The sequence below is a fragment of the Notothenia rossii genome, assembly GCF_949606895.1.
Source record: "Notothenia rossii genome assembly, chromosome: 11".
Classification (NCBI taxonomy): domain Eukaryota; kingdom Metazoa; phylum Chordata; class Actinopteri; order Perciformes; family Nototheniidae; genus Notothenia; species Notothenia rossii.
Window position 1 is genome coordinate 38232040 of NC_136910.1, and position 21935 is coordinate 38253974.

The window sequence follows — 21935 nt, forward strand, 5'->3', positions numbered from 1 at the left end:
TTTCATGTGTTAATTGTTTTATTGCCACCAAAAGAATGCATATGGGGTTAAAATACATAACTATACATTAAATTGAATAATAAATTATGAATACAATACTTTAAAAATAGCCTTGAAATGTGTTTTCAAAGATACAATTATTTCATATGGTCTCTGCAGGTTGTTGTGAGATTCATTCCAAACTCAGTGATAGGATTCCTTTCTTTAAATTGATGTAACTTGAGTGACAGTTTGACTCACACAGTGAAAGTGGTCTTAAATCTCTCAACACATCTTCAGTCATCATGCGTAAGCTTTTGCTGAACATAGTACACAAACAAAATGTTAACACAACAGATGGAGTATATGGAAGCAGCTGAAGCCACGGGGGTGCTGCACTACGTGAATGGTGGTCCGTGTTGTGTGTAAACACAGAATGGATGCAGGGAGGAATATTGCAAAGTGGCTTCAGGGGGTTACAACATAATATAGTTACAAAGACAAAAACGACCTTCATTTTTCTTTTTTAAATAGTACAGTACAAGATGTCAACTTCAAATAAGAAATTCTCACATTTCAACATTAAAAATACTGATAAAATCTCACAAAAACCCAGCTGTGGTGTAATCACACACCTATTATTGCACTCATTCTTGTCTCTCATGCTCTTCCCCTCAGGAGGCCTCTCCGGTATCCTGCTCCTCTTCTTGCTTTTTAATCTGACACAGGTCTCAGATCCCAATCCCTCCTGCCAGGGAAACTCCTCAAGTTCCTCCCTCCTTTTCTGGATTTTCATGCATATGCTGCGACTGTAACAAGGATCTGCAGAGCCATGGAGACACAAGGTATCTGAGCCACAATGTAGGCCAGAGAGCGGGTGGGGGCTCGCAGGGCAAACAGGTAGGCCACGCTGTGCAGCACACGAGCCAGGAAGAAGACCAGGAAGTGGAGGCGGGCCACAGGAAGTGAAGGTCCAATCATGGAGTAGATAGCACCCAAGAAGAGGAAGGGGAGGATGTTCTCTAAGTCGTTAATATGAGCTCTAAAAGGGAGAGGAAAGGAGATTTAATCACACACACATACATCTGTTTTCAATATCATGCAATGTCCTGACTCAGTGAAGGGATGATGAGTACTCCTGCTGTATTTCAGTGACTGCATGATGTTTTTTCTGCATTGTTCCTGAGAAATCATAGCTCAATGTGACTTCATGCATTACACATCATACAACTTTTTTGCTTTAGGCCTCCAGTCAGAATGCTTATCACCACTTCCCTGCTTCCCCTCCACCCTCTGCAATCTACTTTTTAAATAATATTATTTTAGGAAACATGCACTGCTGACAGCTCTTGCAGAAACAGCACATACAAAAATTATTGCATATCTTTTTGAGAGGAGCATGTTGCAACAACTCGTTAAAATGAACTAAACAGATTCTTTTTTTTTTTTTTAGCAATATACTCAGGATTTGAATGCACAGTCAAATGAATGGTCCAGGATCAGTGTTGGGCAAGTTACTTTTAAAAAGTAACTAGTAATAGTTATTGTTACTGCTCTCCAAAAAGTAACTAGTTTATTAGTTACTAAATTATAAAAGTAACTAGTAACAAGTTACTTTACTTCACTTTAAAAATAATAACAATAAAAATACAAGTTTTTGTGTTGTTTTTTGCTGACTAGTTCTCTGAAGGCAACATACTCGACCGTTGCGATGGGCAGCATGTCCTCAACAACATACCTGGCAATCTATTTAGTTGACTCTGGGCGACATGTGGCGATTTCAAAGAATCGTTTTTTGGCTGTTTAGATGGTGTTGCTCCATCTGGGTCACTGCCGGTGGTTGAGACGATGGGGTCTTTGGCGACTAGTTTTATAGCCCCATGTTATGTACATTAGTTAGGTGCTTCAGGAGATTGGCATTGCTGTTATTCGATGTGGACAACGCTTTCTGTCCTGCACACAGTTTACATTTGACCGTAATATTTTTTGCGTCCTTTATCCCCACAAATTGAAAATAGTGGTTATATCTCCAAGTTGTAAATGCGCTGCTGCTCTCGCTGATACTTGCATCTGCCATTGTGTGTGCGTGTGTGTGTGTGTGTGTGTGTGTGTGTGTGTGTGTGCGCGCGTGCGTGCGTGTGTGTGTGTGTGTGTGTGCGTGCGTGCGTGTGTGCGTGTGTGTGTGTGTGTGTGTGTGTGTGTGTGTGTGTGTGTGTGTGTGTGTGTGTGTGTGTGTGTGTGTGTGTGTTAGCATTAGCAAGTGTTCGTGTGTATTTTCCCCATAAGGCAAGACCCGCCCAACTCTGTCTCTGATTGGCTTACACACAAAACCTTTTTTAACGCAACATGTATATTACAGATTAAACTACTGACGATGCCATCTCTGGTGAAATACTCAAGTATTGTACTTCACGTATAAACATTTGTGGTAGGCTACTTTTTTCCTTTTATACCAATTTGACACATTTAGTAGTTTTTACCACACTATATTTTCTTGAGAACTAATGTTACTTTACACATTTGGATTTTTGTTAAGACAGTTATGTCATAGTTGCCTTAAAGATGACCTTACGAAACATCATATACTGATTGTATTTAAATAGGTGAAATTCTACTTAAAAGCAAGCGAGTACTTTTATTCACATTTTACTGATGTACCTTTTTAAAGTAACCTGCGTCAAATTGAGTATTTTACCACTGTGGTAGGAAATTGCTATTTTAACTTTTTTACTTTACTTTATAAAATGTTGGAAGGACATTTTTGTGTTCTATACCCATTAATAAAATCAGTCAATAAATCAATCATCTTGTACTTCCTCCACCACTGATTGTTACAGCAAAAGTGGTCAGTCTAGTAGTCAAACGAGTGATGGATCGCTTTGGCAGAAATGTTTTGTACAGATTGAAAGCGTGTCTTGTCTTGAGAGTGTTAAACTTCCTTACCTCCGGCACCTCTCCACATACGGGTCCTCTCGGTGGAACTGCAGCCCTCCGTGCCTCAGCGCGTCCTCGGGGTTTGCAAAAGCCTTTTAGGGAAGAAAAATAAGACTTTGCATCAGAAAAAAGTCTCCCGGAGAGGAAATGATGTTGCTTTCTCTTTTTTTTTATCCTTTCCTCTGATTCATAGCCACTCACCTTTTTACGCAGCCTCACTTGTCCCGTTATTATCGCTAAAATGTACATTTTTATCACCAGAAGCACGGCGTAGAAAACAAAACAGGAGAAAACTTCATTTCTTGTCAAGAATGCCATGTTTTTTTGGTTTAATATCCAAACTGAGCTTTGGTGTAATAAAAAAGGGAGAGCTCTGAGGTCGGTGCGTAAAACTCCAGACAAGTGAGAGTGAACGTGAGACGAGGCTTTTTGTACTGCTGGAGATCCACCCACTCCCAAATTAAATTGAACGGAAGACACGTAATGCTTCATTCATAATTATGTGAATCCCACAGTGAGAAATCATGGCAATGCCAAATTGGTTTCACGAAAAAAGTCACGTAGGCTATAGTTTTCTCTGAAGGGATTTTTCAGATCTTTACAACAAGTAGGCCTACCAACAATTACCAAACTGTTGAAATCCCTTTATTAGAAGCAATAGCACTGTATTAAAAATTGTACTAAAATAAAGTGCATTACTACTCACAAAAAGGCAACAGTATAGCCTAATTATGCTATTTAAAACAAAAAAAAGATTATAATCTTTTGACAAATATTTGTATTATCATTACGGAAAAGACATTGTAAAATTGTATACCCTCTCATACAAGTACATTTATGCAACAGGAAGTAGGCTAATACAAAGATATATATATATATTATATAATAATCATTTATTATATTAGGTATATTAAATAAGTATCATTAGGCTACTTAAAATAATGTGAAGCAGGGTTAGCTTGCAGAGGTGGAGCAAGTTTTATTAATGTGTAACGTATGGATCTGGATCTGCGTATTGGTCTAGGGAGGTATTTCCCCAATTTAGCCTATAATGAAAAAGATGTAGGTATACATATAAACTATAGTGTTGGAGTAAAAAATACAGAATATTTCCAGCCCAAAAAGTCCTTTTTGGTGAAGTGTACGTTTTAAAATATTCCTGAAATCAGGTAATTTTTTGCTTATGGTTACTTCTATAATGTATGATTCATTAGGGCCCGAGCACGACAGTGCTGGGACCCCAAAGGTGTCCCTAGCACGTAGTGCGAGGAAACCTATACTGAGGGTTATTATTATTATTGTTGATATTTTAAGAATAAAGAATCCAAATAGAGTCCTTAATGGGGCTCCTGAAGGGGACTCTTTAATCTTGGTGGGAGACTTCAACGCACATGTGGGCAATGATGGAGACACTTGGAGGGGAGTGATTGGGAGGAACGGCCCCCCTGATCTGAACCGGAGTGGTGGTTTGTTACTGGACTTCTGTGCTAGTCATGGATTGGCCATAACAAACACCATGTTCGAACATAAGGATGCTCATAAGTGTACGTGGTACCAGAGCACCCTAGGCAGAAGGTCCATGATCGATTTCGTTATCGTATCATCGGACCTGAGGCTGTATGTTTTGGACACTCGGTTAAAGAGAGGGGCGGAGTCGTCAACTGATCACCATCTGGTGGTGTGTTGGATCGAGTGGCGAGGGAAGCCTCTGGTTAGACCTGGTAAGCCCAAACGTGTAGTTCGGGTGAACTGGGAACGTCTGGAGGAGGCCCAAGTTCAGGAGGCCTTCAACTCACACCTCCGGCGGAGCTTTTCGGGCATTCCTGTGGAGGTTGGGGACATTGAACCAGAGTGGTCGGTGTTCAAAGCCTCTATTGCCGAAGCCGCGGCGGGGAGCTGTGGTCTCAAGGTCCTAGGTGCCTCAAGGGGCGGTAACCCTCGAACCTCCTGGTGGACACCGGTGGTCAGGGAAGCCGTCCGACTGAAGAAGGAGGCCTTCAGGGATTTGTTATCCCGGGGGACTCCCGAGTCAGTTGCAAGGTACCGACAGGCCCGAAGGGCAGCAGCCTCAGCCGTGGCCGAGGCAAAGCAGCGGGTGTGGGAGAAGTTCGGAGAAGACATGGAAAAAGACTTTCGGGCGGCACCAAAGTTGTTCTGGAAAACTGTCCGACACCTCAGGAGGGGGAAGCAGGGAACCATCCAAGCTGTGTACAGTAAGGATGGGACGTTGTTGACCTCAACTGATGGAGTGTTAGGGCGTTGGAAGGAGCACTTTGAGGAACTCCTGAACCCGACAACTCCGCCCTCTATGTTAGAGGCAGAGCTGGAGTATGACGGGGGATCGACACCAATCTCCCGGGGGGAGGTCACTGAGGTCGTCAAACAACTTCACAGTGGCAAAGCCCCGGGGGTGGATGAGATCCGCCCAGAAATGCTGAAGGCTCTAGGTGTTGAGGGACTGTCATGGTTGACACGTCTCATCAACGTTGCGTGGAAGTCGGAAACAGTACCGAAGGAGTGGCAGACCGGGGTGGTGGTTCCCCTTTTTAAAAAGGGGGATCAGAGGGTGTGTGCCAATTACAGAGGCATCACACTACTCAGCCTCCCCGGGAAAGTTTACTCTAAGGTACTCGAAAGGAGGGTCAGGCCGATTGTTGAACCTCAGATTGAGGAGGAACAATGCGGATTCCGTCCTGGTCGTGGAACGACGGATCAGCTTTTTACTCTCGTAAGGATCCTGGAGGGGGCCTGGGAGTACGCTTATCCAGTCTACATGTGTTTTTTAGACTTGGAGAAGGCGTATGACCGGGTTCCCAGGGAGTCACTGTGGGAGGTGCTGCGGGAGTATGGGGTGAGGGGGTCTCTACTCAGGGCCATCCAATCTCTGTACTCCCAAAGCGAGAGCTGTGTCCGGGTCCTCGGCAGTAAGTCGGACCCATTTCAGGTGAGGGTTGGCCTCCGCCAGGGCTGCGCTTTGTCACCAATCCTGTTTGTAATATACATGGATCGGATTTCGAGGCGTAGTCGTGGGGGAGGGGGTCTGCAGTTCGGTGGACTAAGGATTGCACCACTGCTTTTTGCAGATGATGTGGTTCTGATGGCTTCATCGGTCTGCGACCTTCAGCACTCACTGGATCGGTTCGCAACCGAGTGTGAAGCGGCTGGGATGAGGATCAGCACCTCCAAATCTGAGGCCATGGTTCTCAGCAGGAAACCGATGGACTGTCCACTCCAAGTAGGGAATGAGTCCTTACCCCAAGTGAAGGAGTTCAAGTATCTCGGGGTCTTGTTCTCGAGTGAGGGAACAATGGAGCGTGAGATGGGTCGGAGAATCGGAGCAGCGGGAGCGGTACTGCAGTCGCTTTACCGCACCGTTGTGACGAAAAGGGAGCTGAGCCAGAAGGCAAAGCTCTCTGTCTACCGCGCCATTTTCGTTCCTACCCTCACCTATGGTCAGGAAGGATGGGTCATGACCGAAAGAACAAGATCGCGGGTACAAGCTGCCGAGATGGGTTTTCTCCGCAGGGTGGCTGGTGTCTCCCTTAGGGATAAGGTGAGAAGTTCGGTCATCCGGGAGGGACTCAGAGTTGAACCGCTCCTCCTTCGCGTCGAAAGGAGCTAGTTGGGGTGGTTCGGGCACCTAGTTAGGATGCCACCTGGGCGCCTCCCTAGGGAGATGTTCCAGGCACGTCCAGCTGGGAAGAGACCAAGGGGTAAACCTAGAACCAGATGGAGGGATTATATCTCTTCGCTGGCCTGGGAGCGCCTTGGGATCCCCCAGTCAGAGCTGGTTGATGAAAATAAAGTTTGGGGCTCTCTGCTGGAACTGCTACCTCCGCGACCCGACCATGGATAAGCGGGAGAAGATGGATGGATGGATGGAGAATGCAAATACAAAATCGAACGCACCCACGTTTTTTGCGTGACCTGACCAACAGGTGAAGGCTGTGTTTAGCTAACATGCTAAATGCTAAGATGCTGTCTGCTGTCACTGAGAAAACCTCCACCTCCAGGGACTTGTTTGAGGCCTTTCTGCTGCTCGTAAATGTTCTTTACTTTATTCTGGTTATATTATTTGAGAATGAACAGAGAAGTTACACCTGGATCAGATTGAGGGAGATTGTGTGATGTGGTTCAGACGGGTGAGTAGGCTACAACAACAAAGTATTATAAATGCATTATTACGGATCTGTTTTTGCTTTAATGTGTGTGTTTTGTGGCATCAGTTTCTGTGGAGTTTCATTTGTTGTTCTGTCTGCTATGGTGTCGTTTTATATGCTGTATTGTAAGGTTATGTGGCTCAATGCTTGTTACATCCTCCATGGTGTCCATTGACTTCATTGTCGGCCATTTTTGTGTAATGGTCTGAGTTTAGCCTCTTTTCTGGATAATTGTAATAGTTGTGTCATTGGTAATTAGTTGTAGCCTATGTACAGGCTGCTAAATGCCTTTAATAAATAGGCTGTTGTTTGTTTGGACAAAGGAGCTCTGTGATATGTTAATGCATTTTTTGCAACCTAAATATGTTATTTTATTTAATATATTATCTGAAATTGTGTTTTTCTCAACCCTCTCTCCAACAAACAAACAAACAAACAAACACCTTCCCCCTATACATTTTAACTGACCTATATCTACATTTGAAAGCAAGTTACCTCATTTGTACTTGAGTAGGAGGACAGTCCGCCTATGGAGTAAAAAAAGGGTACAATATTTCCTGCTAAATTGAAGTAGAGTTGAAGTATGAAATACTCTACAAAAACAAAAGTAAATAGAAAAAGGTTCCCTAAAATTGTAGCCACACTTACACACTTAACCACTTCAAGAGAAAGTAACACCATCATTTTGTAAATTACAGTACATCTAATTGTGATCTGACTCAGGGTCGAAATATTTGACTTTGTGAGCCAGCATGTCTTTCATTTGCGTATTCTGGCAGCATGCTGAGAAATGAATATGTGTGTGTTAGAGTGCTGGCAAAATATGGGTGAGTGGATGGTTGCAAAATCAGGAAATGTCCTTCCTCAGTTTATGCGGCAATGATGCCATGCCAATGATCCAGTACTCTGGTTGCCCAACCTTATAAACCTGTCATCAATTTAGGTAGTAAAGTATTATGACATCGTTTTTTGATGAAGACATTGATGGAAATTAATTGAATACATTTGCTTTAGCAATTATAATACTGATAATAATGCATTTTATTTATATAGGCGCCTTTCTAGGCTCTCATGGTCGCCTTTCAAGATTCAAAACACAAAACATCAGCAGGTTATTAATACAATGCAGTGTATTGTAGTGCCGGTAAGAAGGAGTCGGAGGCGGAGTATTCAAGATGGATTTCCACTCTTTATTTTCCATCAAGCAAAAGTGATATCAGACATGTACTCAATGATGAGAGTCAAGTTAGAGTGCGTTGCTAGCTCTAGCTTGGCAACCTATATCTCCGGTGTTACACTAAACAAGGTCTGTGTAGGAACTGTGACCCAAAAGTGAATTGTGGTTAACTAGAGTCACCACAGTATACTCAATAAGAACAGAGGATGTGTGTTGAGTAGTGATCAGGGTGGATATGCCCATGTGAGGAGATATGTTTTGAGACGTGATTTGAAAGTGGAGATATTACGGTACAATATTCCGGATGTAAGGTTGAAGGGAGTTCCAGAGGCGGGGTGCAGAGCGGCTGAAGGCTCTGGAAAGATTTAAATGTCATGTGTGCAGCATGGAGGCAGTTTTCTCTGCTTCCCTCCAGGTATTCACAGGTCACATTAAGGCTAACAGGGAGGAAGGTATGACTGTCGCTGCTGTAATCAGCGCAGGACGAGCTTTATGCTTTTAGGCTGGTTCGGGTTATCATTTCTCTCCAAAGGATTATTTGCATGTTATCAGAATCAGAATTAAGTTTATTACAAGGTACGTTAGAGCATACATGAAATTTGCTGTGGTGTATTATGGTGCCAACATAAACAACATAGAAGAAAATAAGCTGTTGGAGAAGGTCAAAAATGTGTGTGTGTGTGTGTGTGTGTGTGTGTGTGTGTGTGTGTGTGTGTGTGTGTGTGTGTGTGTGTGTGTGTGTGTGTGTGTGTGTGTGTGTGTGTGTGTGTGTGTGTGTGTGTGTGTGTGTGTGTGTGTGTGTGTGTGTGTGTGTGTGTGTGTGTGTGTGTGTGTGTGATTGTGTGTGAGTTCGATTGTGTTTGTGAAATGTTCAAGTCATGCCCTAATATGGGAGCTGTTTAAGTGTGTGTATATGAGAGGGAGCGTGTGTGTGCATCTCCTCTCGTCTATAAAGCTCCAAAGACTTGTCCCTTTCCCATGGGGTTACGCCCGGCCATTATTCTTCTATCATTTGGCTTTTGTCCTTACATATTGCTCTCTTCCTCAGCAACCTCATCCTTCATGCTGTCTCCCTCTTTTTACATTTGATTCCCCCTTTTCGCTCCTCTCCCTCTGCCTCTATCCCTCTTCAATTGTTCCCCGGTAGAAGTGATGTGTTTTATTGGTTGTTTGTTAAAGCGTAGAAGCATAACGTGCTGCCCCTTCTCCCCCGTTTCCTCCCCGGCTCACTGGGGGATCGTGGGAGTGCAGCTTTTCCACTCTTCTTTTGCATGAGTTAAAAGCAGTGGTTGCTTGATGTGTGTGTGTGTGTGTGTGTGTGTGTGTGTGTGTGTGTGTGTGTGTGTGTGTGTGTGTGTGTGTGTGTGTGTGTGTGTGTGTGTGTGTGTGTGTGTGTGTGTGTGTGTGTGTGTGTGTGTGTGTGTGTGTGTGTGTGTGTGTGTGTGTGTGTGTGTGTGTGTGTGTGGCAGCCAGTGAAGTTGCTGAACAACAGGAGTGATGTGGGTGGAGTGATGTGGGTAATGGAGGGGGTTGTGGTGATGATGCGGGGGGCAGAGTTCTGGACCAATTGAAGTTTGTGGATGGACTTGAGAGGGAGACCAAAACAAACAGAGTTGCAGTAGTCGAAGCGTGAAGTGACCAGGATGGGAACAAGAATGGCGGAGCTGTTAGGTGTGAGGGACGGGCGGAGGCGGTTGATGTTACGTATATGGACATAAGAAGGCCAAATTACATTACTGATGTGAGTTTTGAAGGGAAAGTGTGGTGTCGAGGATGACACCCAGACTCTTAACCTGAGGGAAGGGTGGGACTGAGGAGTTTTCGATGGAAATGGAGAAACCTTGGATTTGGAACCAATGAGGAGAACCTCGGTTTTATCACTGTTAAGTTTGAGGAAGTTGTAGGATAACCAGGATTTGATTTAGAACTAGAGAATGCAATTCCTGAAGAAATTGCTAGTGGGAATGCTTTATGCTGAAAAGCTGACGCTAAACTGCTATGCTTAAATGTAAGGTGTAAGAAGAAAGTGAAGAATTTAGATTGAAATGATACATGAACACTAGGAGCTTGAATGTGTGATGAGAAAAGAAAAGAAAGTAAAAAGGCTTGGAAAAGCAGCAGAATATTTGTACTGCAAACTTTTGAACTAACTTGATGGTGAATAATCTATCGCCATGCCAACGGCATTTGATGACATCCCATAATACGCTTAGATGCGTTGATGGCTGCATCGTCACCAAACCTGTGAAGTTTTGGGCCATTTGGAGCATTTTTACTGAAGTTATGAGAAAACCGTGTTTCATGGCGAGCATTGTGTTGCCATGGCAACGGCATTTGAAGAAATCTCAAAACTGTTCCTTAGATGTCTTCACGGCTGGACTGTTAGCACACATGTGAAGTTTGAGCACTTTTTGAACATTTTCATAGGAGTTATAGCGACATCGTCTTTAATGGTGAGGGATGCATTTCCATGGAAACGGCATATGATGAAACCCCATAATTGACGTAGAGCTGTTGAGGGCTGGACCGTTAACCATTATCTGAAGTGTGGTGCTGTTTTTACCCTTTTCATAGGCGTTACAACAACATCGTTTTTTATGGCGAGGGATGCGTTTCCATGCAAACGGCATATGGTGAGATGTCAGATTTGACGTAGAGCTGTTGAGGCATGGAGAGGTGATATACAGGTGAAGATTGTGGGACGACCGGACCATGTCCATTGGAGCTACAGCGACATCGTGTTTTATGGCGAGGGATGCGTTTCCATGGCAACAGCCTATGGTGAGATCTCAGATTTGGCGTAAAGCTGTTGAGGCATGGACCGGTGATATACAAGCGAAGTTTGGGGAACAATCGGACCATGTCCATTGGAGTTACAGCGACATCGTTTTTTATGGCGAGGGATGCGTTTCCATGGAAACTGCATATTATGATACCCCATAATTGACGTAGAGCTGTTGAGGGCTGGACCGTTAACCATTATCTGAAGTCTGCTGCTCTGAGCATGTCAGTTGGAGTTCTGACATCATCGTGTTCCATGACACAGGTGTTTATATTTGAGCTAACGAGTCCGACGTGTCCAGAGATCAAAGGTGTCCATGGCAAATTTGTTGAACAACACATTTGTTGATTGACCAAAAAATATAAACAGTTGGAAGATTGAAAATGGGATTATTATTAGGATTATTTGTAGGTCATTGAAAAGTAGAATCATTTAGAAAGATGTGAACATTGAAGTTTCTATTTTAGAAAAGCTGACACTGTAGTGCATCGCTGGTTTTAAAAGTGATTTATAAGAGTCATGTTTAAAGATGTGCAATACTTATAACGTTTATAAAGATCCTCTGAGTGTGTGTCATTAGTTAGCTGATAAAATGTTAGGGATAAATACCTGGACATATTGACTATACAAGAGCTTGAATCCAACAAGCAACCTTGTATTTGAAAGATTAATTCACATAGCAACAGTCGCACCTGGTATATAAGTGGTGTGGCTGAGTACTTTAAAGGGTTCATGAATAGAGGGGACTTGAATGTGAAATAAGAACAACAAAATAAAAGTCTAAATGCATGAAAAAGCATGTAAAGTTGGAATGAAGTTTCTGAGGGAAAGTATGAAGGAGCAGTTAGCAGTTGAAGAAGAAGCAGTTAGCAGTTGAAGTTGCATGAAGATTGTTGAAGTCTGAAGAGTTTCTCCATTGACTTCCATGTTAAAAATGTGATGAATTATGGGATGTATCTCTGGAATTATGAAAGTTATGAATGAGAAAAGTAATAGCCATCGATTTCCGACCGAGCTGAACATTTTGATGTTTGAACGGAGTTTCTGCGATGTTCAATGTGGGAGAGGAAGAGGCGCAAAATAACCCGGCGGAATAATAAAGAATTTTGTGCGTAGCATAACAGATAATGGGAATGCTGTATCAGCATTCCCACTAAATTAGGATTGGAGGATGAAACCCTCTTTAATTGTCACACATACATGCAAAATGGCTGTCTGGTGCCTTGCTCAAGGCCACCACGGCAGGGCCCAGGAGGTGAACTGGGACCTCTCCAAGTACCAGTCCACACTTCATATTTTAAGTCTGTTCGGGGACTTGGACCGGCGACCCTACGGCTCGAGTCCCAGTGCAGACTTAAAATATGGAGTTCCTGTAAGCAATCAGAGAGGGAGAAGGGAGGAAGGATGGAGGTCAGTTTGGAGGACAGGTAGAGCTGGGTGTCATCCACGTAGCAATGAAAGTAAATGTTGAATTTATGGAAGATACGGCTACAGAAGTATAAGTACAATAAACTTGAGTATTTTCATTTCATGGTACTTCATTCTACTCTTACTACTACACATTTACTTCAATGGTTACTGATTATGCAATATTAAGATTTTACATACAGTACAATCATATAGGATTTCATGTACTAATGCATATCGTTTGGAAAATAAGAAATATTGTTATTGATTACTAAGCAGTATATAGTTATATCCTGCATTATGTAAAAAGATCATCCAAACATGTCTTTCATTTTTATTTTTGGACTATAATGTTTCTACTTTTACTGAAGATAATTATCTGAGTACTTCAGCGTCTGACCAAATATCAAACGATATGCACCAAAATCCATCGGAAGAATCAAATCTATTAAAGTGGAAATTGTGAAAAACAAGCATCTCTCACATCCCATCCTATTTCTTATCAGATCGTATTGCAAAACACCACTTATATTATAGTGAAATGTATCTCTTCGTGGTAAAAGCAGAACCATACAAATTGTTTGTAATAATATAACACTGTCAAGGGAGACATGTTCTATAACTTTTGATAACTTTCTTTACTTTTACATTTCACTGATAATACTTTTCTGCTTTGATTAATTTAAAATGTTAAAGTTAGGACTTTAACCTGAAAGTATTTTTAAGAATATGGTATTTCTACTTGTATAGGATCCCAGTATGTAGCTGTATGTATAATCACATACAAAGTTTTATTTTATTTTAATGAGAATATGATAACATAAAAAACAAACAGACGTCATAATTAGTTCACCACATTTATTGCAAATTCAGCACACATCCTGCGTATTTCATCATTTAAACCTCAGTATCAGTGCAGGTGGAGTGTCAGCCGTACAAAGTTTTATTTTATTTTAATGAGAATATGATGACATAAAAAACAAACAGATGTCATAATTAGTTCACCACATTTATTGCAAATTCAGCACACATCCTGCGTATTTCATCATTTAAACCTCAGTATCAGTGCAGGTGGAGTGTCAGCCGTCAACGGTGTGTGTGTGTGAGCGGTGTGTGTGTGAGCGTCTAAAGACAGCGAGCTGCCGGAGCTGCCGGAGCCGCTGTCTTCGCAAACGTCCTCTGCGTCGGAGAAGGAGGACATGTAGTGCAGTCCGGTGACTTGGTGGTACTCGCCCTGCAGCATCTGAGGGAACGCAGTGAGCTCCATCGCCCTGCGGCCCCCCCGCCTCACCCTCACCGTCCACCTGTCACACAGCTGCGAACACATGGTGCAGCCCATAGTGTGTGTGTGTGTGTGTGTGTGTGTGTGTGTGTGTGTGTGTGTGTGTGCGTGCGTGCGTGCGTGCGTGCGTGCGTGCGTGCGTGCGTGCGTATGTATGTATGTAAAATTCAGGAGAGATTATACAGGTGTACACAGTTATACTACACCCAGGTGATGGATGTAGGGCTCCACAATTGATTAGAATCTTATCGAAATATGGACAAGTGCAATATCCACATCATAGGAGGTGCAATATTAATCATTGTTTGGTATAGATCCTAAATCTCATTAATATCATTGATATTTGTACAGTATTTTATATACAATTATTTTTAAATTGAGATTGTAAATAGTGATTAATTACCTATAATAGTCCTTATGGTCATATGCAAATGCAGTTTCAATCAATATAAGATTAGATTATACTTTATTGATCCCATATTGGGAATTTTCTATTTTTTGTTATAATTTCTTCTCAATAAATATATGTATTCAATTGTGCAGCCCTAATAACATGCATACTCATAATGCAACAGCTTCTCCAAGACATTTTGCAGGCGAGAAAAACATCATTAACTTAACCAAGGAGGGTCATATATGTCACTCTGTTTCTTACTCTCAACTATATTTTGACTGTAGACAACACAAAATACAGTGACAGTAAAAGAAGTGCATCTTTACCTCTTCATCAAAGCGTATAAATATGTATATTCAGATGTATCTGGATATTTGTCTATGTATCTGTTTCAAAGAGGTTGCATTGCACCAGTAAAGAGTCTCATCAAGTAGGAGGACTAAGGAGGGACACCTTTTTAATAGATTGGTCTATATCTTGTCAGGAGAGGACAACGTCCTCCGTAAATAACGCCAATAAGTTTGTTGTTGGTTAGTTTGTGGGTAGCATTACAGAAAAACTACTGGCCTGATTGTAATGACACTTTGAAGAGGATTGTGGACTCATTCAACTTTGAATGGCAGATCAGTCTTGGTGGAGTTCTCTGGTTATAATATATATATATACGGATCTAACATTTTAGCTTACATTAAACAACCCAGTGTAATTGTACTGTATTGTAGAATGTACTGAATAGTATACCTAACGTTTTATGTTTAACTATTGCTGTTTGATACATTGCAAAAACATGATCACACATTTTTCATATAATTCCCAGCTAAATATAAGATGTATGACTGTGAAATTGTGCAATTATTCATATGAATAGCAATGTTGGCACTACATGAAAGGTGTTTCCCAGGAATGTGGGATTCCTCCTATAACACAGTTGCACTTAGAAGACAAAAAATAGACACGCGAAAAAAGGGAGGTGCAGCACGAATTACCACACAACAAGGAGCTACTGGATGTTTCCACGTGTTTTTAGCAACCGAATAACCACAAACGGCTCACATCCAGCCCTGCCTGCAGGCCTCAGCCAGGGTTAGCATGAGTTAAACAGTTCACACAGTCAGATAATCTCAAGGTGTTCTCCGTCTCTAACAGCTGCCAGACACGGCATGTCAATATTTACAGCCGCAGAGAGAGGAGCTGAATCAGAGCGGACTGCAGTGCTTCTTCCAGGATTTCTTTGTGGTGACTCGCTCCTCTGAAGATACTGCAGCACTTTGATCTTCTGCTTTAGATGTGTGCAGGATCACCTTCAGGACTGCTCATGTCGGAGCTTCCATGAATGAATTGGCTTCTCTGTCATGTTAGTTATCCTGTCTTCAGCTTGATGAAGCATGGCTGTCAGATAGGATGCAACATATTCCTGAGGAAAGAAATGGATTGGAGGTTAGATGGCAGCAGATCAAGACATTGCACTGTCACTTTTCCAGAAGTTAAAGGACAACATGTTTCAAAAGTCTGATGAGAAGACAGTATAAATGTAGAAAGCATGCACTCAAGAAGCAAAATATATAACTTAAAAGTGGATAAATATAATAAACTAAACTCACAAACAACGAAATAGATAATGGTTAATTAAAACTAAAAACATTTTAAAACATGATTACTATTAAATAGGGCCATATAACATTTTAAATGAAAAGCCAGGCTGCAGATTTTGTATTTAAATGTAAAGATGCTAATAATTTGAGCTGCTCTCAGATCCCCTGAGAATAACTTTTTTAATTTTTTGCACTTTGAAATAATAAAAAGCTTTGTGTAAGATTATACATTGAAAATATGTCAAGTAGGCAAGTGCAAGGCTGCGAAGCGCTTCAAAAACAAGCTAAATACATATATTTTCTCTTACATATAGTACTATTTATCAATCTAGATAGTTGTGGTGTGGGATAACAAGTGTTGGTGCTATCCGCTGTAAAGATGTCTGCCTTCACTCTACGTGTTTTAAAACACAAAATAATTTTAAACTACTCTACATCAACATGTCTTTTCAGAAAACCCGGTTAATCAAGATAATCCACAAACCGTGTTTCAAGTAGGAACTATTTTCTGTCTACCAAATCCTGAATGCCATCAAGTTCAATTATATTGGTGAAAAAGCAGACTTTTTTGCGACTTGTTTATTGTTTTATGGCCGGTTGAAAAACATCCTTGTATACATTCAATTGAAACATAAATCAATCATACAAATATTTGAGAAGTAGCCATAAATGAAGTAGCACTAAAGTTAGGTGTACTATTAAGATGGTGAACTGTCCCTTTTAAAAAAACAAGTGTAATGTTCTCCATTTCTACTCTAGTCAGCACTAATTCATGACTGATGTGAGCTCAGCAGGAGAGAGAGGGGTAACAAGTGCAAATTTAGGCAAAACGGGCAAACCATTCAACTGTCCCTAATCTGGAATATTAAATATGTATAAACCCTGACACACAATCCATCTTTTTTGACTGCCGGAGGGACACAAAAATACTTATTTAGCAAATACACTGAAGAAAACCAATGCAGCTGATTCACATTAGCACAGATATTTCCATGCATGATTGGTAATTATTCCACTTCATTAGGGCCAATCTCAACCATCCTTCCTAAATCTGTGAGGTTGACCTTCATCACACAGGGCTGAGAGCCAGTAGCAGGAGTGTGAATGACATTAATGAATAGGATGGAGTGGTCTGCCCGCCACACCCATCCCTGTCTTGGATCCTCCGTATTCAACGTCCTATAAAACTACTGCTCTGGGATGATGAATTATTAAGCAGTATTTATGGTGTGTCACCAAAAGCATCCCTTAAAGCGTCCAGTTTGCCAAAACACACACAGACTAGGAAACATGCCATCGTTTTTAGGTAATGTGATGTAAACTGCAGCTGCATTTATGTCCTCTAAGCCAATTTTTTCTTTTGGTCTCTTACCTGCACAGATTGTCTGCTGTCCTGTGTTGCAGAAGGCTCTCAGTGTGCATATCCTCCCATCTGCCGGCTGTGTTTTCCTCTCCGTCTGCCTCTGTCTGGATGCAGCTCGGCATACGTACGGTGGACCTGAGATGACATCACAGCTGCACGCTGGCGAGTTGCCCCCACTCCTTTTAAATAACAAGTAAACCCTGTCACTCTGGGTCTAACACTTAACTATATTTGGACCGTAGACTAAATAAGTTACAATAACAGTAAAAGAAGTGCAGCTTTACTTTTTTTTACTCTACAGAAGTATCAAACTGAAGTCAGTATCTCAAGTGAAGTTGATACACATTTAAATAGTTATATGATTTATCTGAACACTTTATTTACGTATCTATTTTAATTGCACCAATGAAGAGTCCCGTTAAGTTGTACCATTCAGAAAAACTGATTTAATTATTTTTTGTATTGGTTCAAATCAATGCAGCACAAATGTATATGCCATTTTTAAGACAAATGTTTTTTTGCCAGCAGGATTATGGAAAAATTAGCAGCCTGATTTTTGTGAAACTTAGTGGAAGGATGTATTGGCCAATGATGAGTCTGCTACATTTTGGAATGGATCCAAAGTATAATCAGCAATTATTATCGTACACACAAATAGTTTAGACATTTTGCTTATTAATCTTAATGTATAGAGTAAGATGATGAATTTGATACCACTATTGTGTCTGCAAGTTAAATATGGAGCTGGAGTCAGTTAGCTTAGCTTAGCATAAAGACTGGGTTCAGGGACAAACAGTTAGCCTAGCTCTCTGTCAATACATTTTTGTTTTTGTATAGATTATAAAAAACATATCTGATATTTAAACCAGAAGGACTCTCAGAGAGTTTAGATATCTGCCAAGTCTGATTTCATAATTGATGTTTCCTCTCTGTGATTCAGATCTTCTTCAGAATTGTATCATTTATGGGCCCTTGCTGCTTCCTTCCAAATGTTACGAACAGTAGTTTTTCCCAAATGCTGCTGACAAACAAACAGGCAAACCCAAGAAAATAATGTCCTTATGGGGAGCTAGGTAACTGTCACCTAGCTGTAGCTTCGTATTTAACACACACTTCTTAACTGACTTTCAGCCAGTCAGTGCATGATCAAATTTTCTGAAATTACTATTACAATGTTTCCGCCTAAACTCAATGCCCCTGGGTTATAATGTATGACTTTCCATAATTAACATACTTCATAAAGTATACTTTGCAAGGTAGTGGGGTATAGGAGGCAGCCTGTTGCAGCAGCTCCAGGTGGTTGTTTTCTTATTTGTTTGTGTTTTTTGTACTATTCCTCGTTGTGCTTTTGTTACTTTCTAAATTTTTATTTAAAAGAAAATCCCAATTTGGGATGAGTAAAGTGTGTCTAATCCAATGTTATTTATATCACAGCAAAAAGAAAACGCAGATGAAATCAAAGACCAGGCAATTTTAATCATTAAACCAGTCATGATTCATTACATCAGTTATACAGACATTAAGACATATCATTTAAGACTTAAGTCCTGTGTTATCACCATGATCATGACACAGCCACACACTGTAAAAAAATGGGGAAAACATGAGTCAGCGGAAATCTGTTGGGCTGTCTCCAGGCTGTCACGATATTCCTGATGAACGTTCTCAAACCACAGCAATGCTTGAATTTTCCTGTGAAATAGAAATTTCACACGCATAGCTACGTGTTGTAACAGAAGCAAACAAACTCCTGGGCGGGGATAATTAAGTAATTACCACGCAACGCTTCTTAACACACATTGCACAAAGATTTGTGATTTTTTTTCATTGCACTTAATCCCCCAAAGATCTAAACATAGCACACACTCACAAATCTCTATAGCATCAATATCATCTCTGCTGGATACAGACTTGACACGTGTAAAACGAAAATGCTACAAAATAGTTTTTCTTAAGACAAATTACTAAAATTGGTGAATTGCTCTTTGGACACATCAACAACAACAAAAGAAAACATGGAGATTATTTTTAGACCATGGTCTGGAATAAAATGAAAATAAAGGAACATTTGAAGTAGAATTAATATAATCATGATGGCTTTTTTCCGTAAATGGTTTTGCTCACAGGATATTCAGTATGACGACTCTGAACTATGAGGATTTTCCTTTTTATTTCCTTTTTTTTTTCTTTCTTTGAAAGTAAAAAATATTCCTAAAGGTAGTGTATATTTATCTTTTTAATAACAATGAATTAATAAGAAACGGGTTGTGGTGATGAAGCTAAACAATGTGCAGCTTCACTCTGGTTTACGCAGCTTTATAGTTCTAGCTCATTGTTTAGCTTTCTGTGCTGCTATTTAACTGTTTTAATTCACTCTTATAGCGTCATTCTTCAGAGTAAAAGATGTAAAAATCATCTGTACACTACCTGTTCCTAACTAAACAGACATAGTGAGCGACTAGCTGATAAATATATAGAAGCATTTGGTACATGAAAAGGCAGGTATTTCCCTAGAGGGTTGGTAAAGACCAAAAACGGAGCCAAAACAATAAATATTGGTATTCTTTTTATCAGGAACGTGACTCTACATGATTGAAAATGTTGGTCTGGGACGGCTGAATGTGTCAATTAGCCACGGTTTGCTAACATCAACTTGAATAGTTATGCCTGTCTTGTGTTCCCAAATTGTTTTCCATGTCTTCAAGTGACCAAAAAGCAGTTATTTAAAATGTAACTTTGCAAAAAACTGAAAAAACAAGAACCAAAAACTGTCAGATCAAATAAACCAAAAAGTAAAGTTCACTCGAAGCGTCAGCTTCTGGTGTCAGCTCCTATATCTGTCATACTTTAATGTATTATATATAGATTGTAAATGGTACTCGTAACTTTTCCTGCTAAGACATGTCAAAATATTTACAGTGAGAAATGTCTGTTGGGTATTTTTGATTACCGTCTGCTCGCCTTGTTTGAGTCATTTTATAAACAGTTTAAAATAATTGTGCTATTTAAACATAATGTAATGCAAAAGAAAGATCATTTAATGGATACTCTAGATTGGTATTTTTTATAAAAATAAGAGAAACACTCGACATTCTTGTTTCCCATCGCTCACTCTACCACAACAGCAGGCTTCAAATGTGTCGGCACACTCTGCAGGTCTGTACAGTAAAAAAAGGCAAGCATGTGATTTATCTACAATGAGAAAGAGGAGGACGTGTTTTTTATGTATTTTTCCCCCAGAGTTTCGACTGGCTTCGTGCAATTTCTCCTAGATTTTACCCTGGTACTTTAATTCGCAATTTATGCTGTAAAAGAAGGAATCTGCAGAATATTTAGGGTGATATTTCAGATTTAAACAAAGTAACTGCTCTTAGCAACTCTGCATGTTCGCTGCTTTAAATGGAAGTCAGAGGCTGGTATTTGGAGGTCTTTGTAGTGTCTTGTTGTTTTTAAATTGCACAACACACGGTTTGAGTAGTATCTGTGATCCAAGGATATAAAAAAAAAAGCAAAAGATCTTAATACGTATTTCTCGATTAAAGAGTGCTGTGGTTAGAGGAATGTGTTGATTCATCGCTTCCTGTGTGGGTGGAAGTGTTCCAACATATTAAGATTTGGAGTAAACGAGCTATAGTTAAGACGTGTGGTTTTACATATCATTTTAAAATGCATCTTCAAGAAGAATGCAACTTGCAGATGCACAGATATTTATAGCAGTGTGAGTATAGCTTATTTTTCTGATGACAAAACATGCACAAGATTGTTTGTGGAAATAAGAAATAAACTTGATCAATCAAATAATCATAACTTCTGGATTTGTGCATTTTGTGCTGATGTCAGATCATTTTTTAATTTTGAAATGATTACGTCATTGCCCTCTCTATTTTTGAGTCATCTCTTTTAAAAAACTGAGATTAGGACATTTTTGCTGTTCAATTTCAGAAGAATTGCAAGGTTTTCTTGTTTCCTTTTTTGCAAATGTACCACTACTGCATCAAATGTATAGTCATTCCTGCCCTTTTGCCATGTTTTAAAAATCAGCTATTTCTGTACTCCAGCCATTTATCTTTATGCCCGTACTCTTTATGGGTAGTGCCGGACAAGAGGGACGACATATTTCAATCAATTTGACCACAGAAAATAGGTTGGGTTGAACTAAAGGAATAGCAAATTCATGCATTTTGAAGCTTTATCAAATACACCCTGAAAAGTGTTGTTGGTTTTTTTGGACACATGCATGTTTTCTGGTACCTGCTGCAGTATTTTCTTGAAGATCTGATCATTTTCCCTGGCTTAACCAAACAACAGACCTCCATTCCTGAGGGCTCAGTTATACTGTGTATTTAAGGTTGGAGGTGCAAGAGTATGATTTATGTGACATCTCTCACATGATGTCTGAACGTGTTGCTATGTAACTAGTAAACAGGCAAACAGAAAGCTCGTTAGCGTCTCTTGAGTTTTTTGCTTCCAGTGAAGTCCTCAGTTCTCCTCCTCAGCAGTATCTGACAGCTACTGACACACCATAGCTACCAAAAACACCTCCAGAGATGTGACACAACAGCTGCTTTTTTACACATCTTAACATTGAGGATCAGAGTTATCCAATAAATAATGTGACATTTAAAGTACCGTTTCACCCTCTTTGCAACACGGCCTCAGAGTAAGCGTTGCTACATTTACAAAGTGCTCGCGACGACGTTTCTCCACCATGGTGCAAATTCCTCAGCTTTCTGTGAGAACAGGAGTGGAAAGAGAATCAGAAGACCTGTGGGAAATGAGAAGCGAAGAGGAAAATTGACTCTTAAGCCAAGAAGCAGTGTCGATTGGAATCACATATGTTTGGCCACATGTGCTATCTTACTCTC

At 40.5% G+C, this 21935-nt stretch overlaps 2 protein-coding genes and 1 long non-coding RNA gene across 8 annotated transcripts in view; 1 reads left to right on the forward strand and 2 right to left on the reverse strand.

The window, feature by feature from the left end:
- ptges (prostaglandin E synthase) lies at positions 1-3303 on the reverse strand. The gene is made up of 3 exons (XM_079656668.1): positions 3115-3303; positions 2923-3005; positions 1-1021 (listed from the first exon to the last, which is right to left on the reverse strand). Exons 1-3 carry the CDS (start codon positions 3229-3231, stop codon positions 772-774), a joined length of 450 nt encoding a protein of 149 aa, XP_079512794.1. The 5' UTR covers positions 3232-3303; the 3' UTR covers positions 1-771.
- The window catches only part of LOC307023411, a 21932-nt gene continuing 1024 nt past the window's right edge, over positions 1028-21935 (forward strand). Inside the window, exons 1-2 of the long non-coding RNA XR_013803708.1 lie at positions 1028-2407; positions 17088-17232. This is a non-coding gene — a long non-coding RNA (uncharacterized lncRNA). The remainder of the gene's footprint in view (positions 2408-17087; positions 17233-21935) is intronic.
- The window catches only part of usp20 (ubiquitin specific peptidase 20), a 17421-nt gene continuing 14007 nt past the window's right edge, over positions 18522-21935 (reverse strand). For 5 of the 6 annotated variants that reach the window (XM_079656665.1, XM_079656664.1, XM_079656662.1 and 2 more), the window contains exon 25: positions 18522-21835. The gene's annotated coding sequence lies outside the window, so the exon portion shown is untranslated. The remainder of the gene's footprint in view (positions 21836-21935) is intronic. The other variant, XM_079656663.1, reaches the window with a different exon arrangement.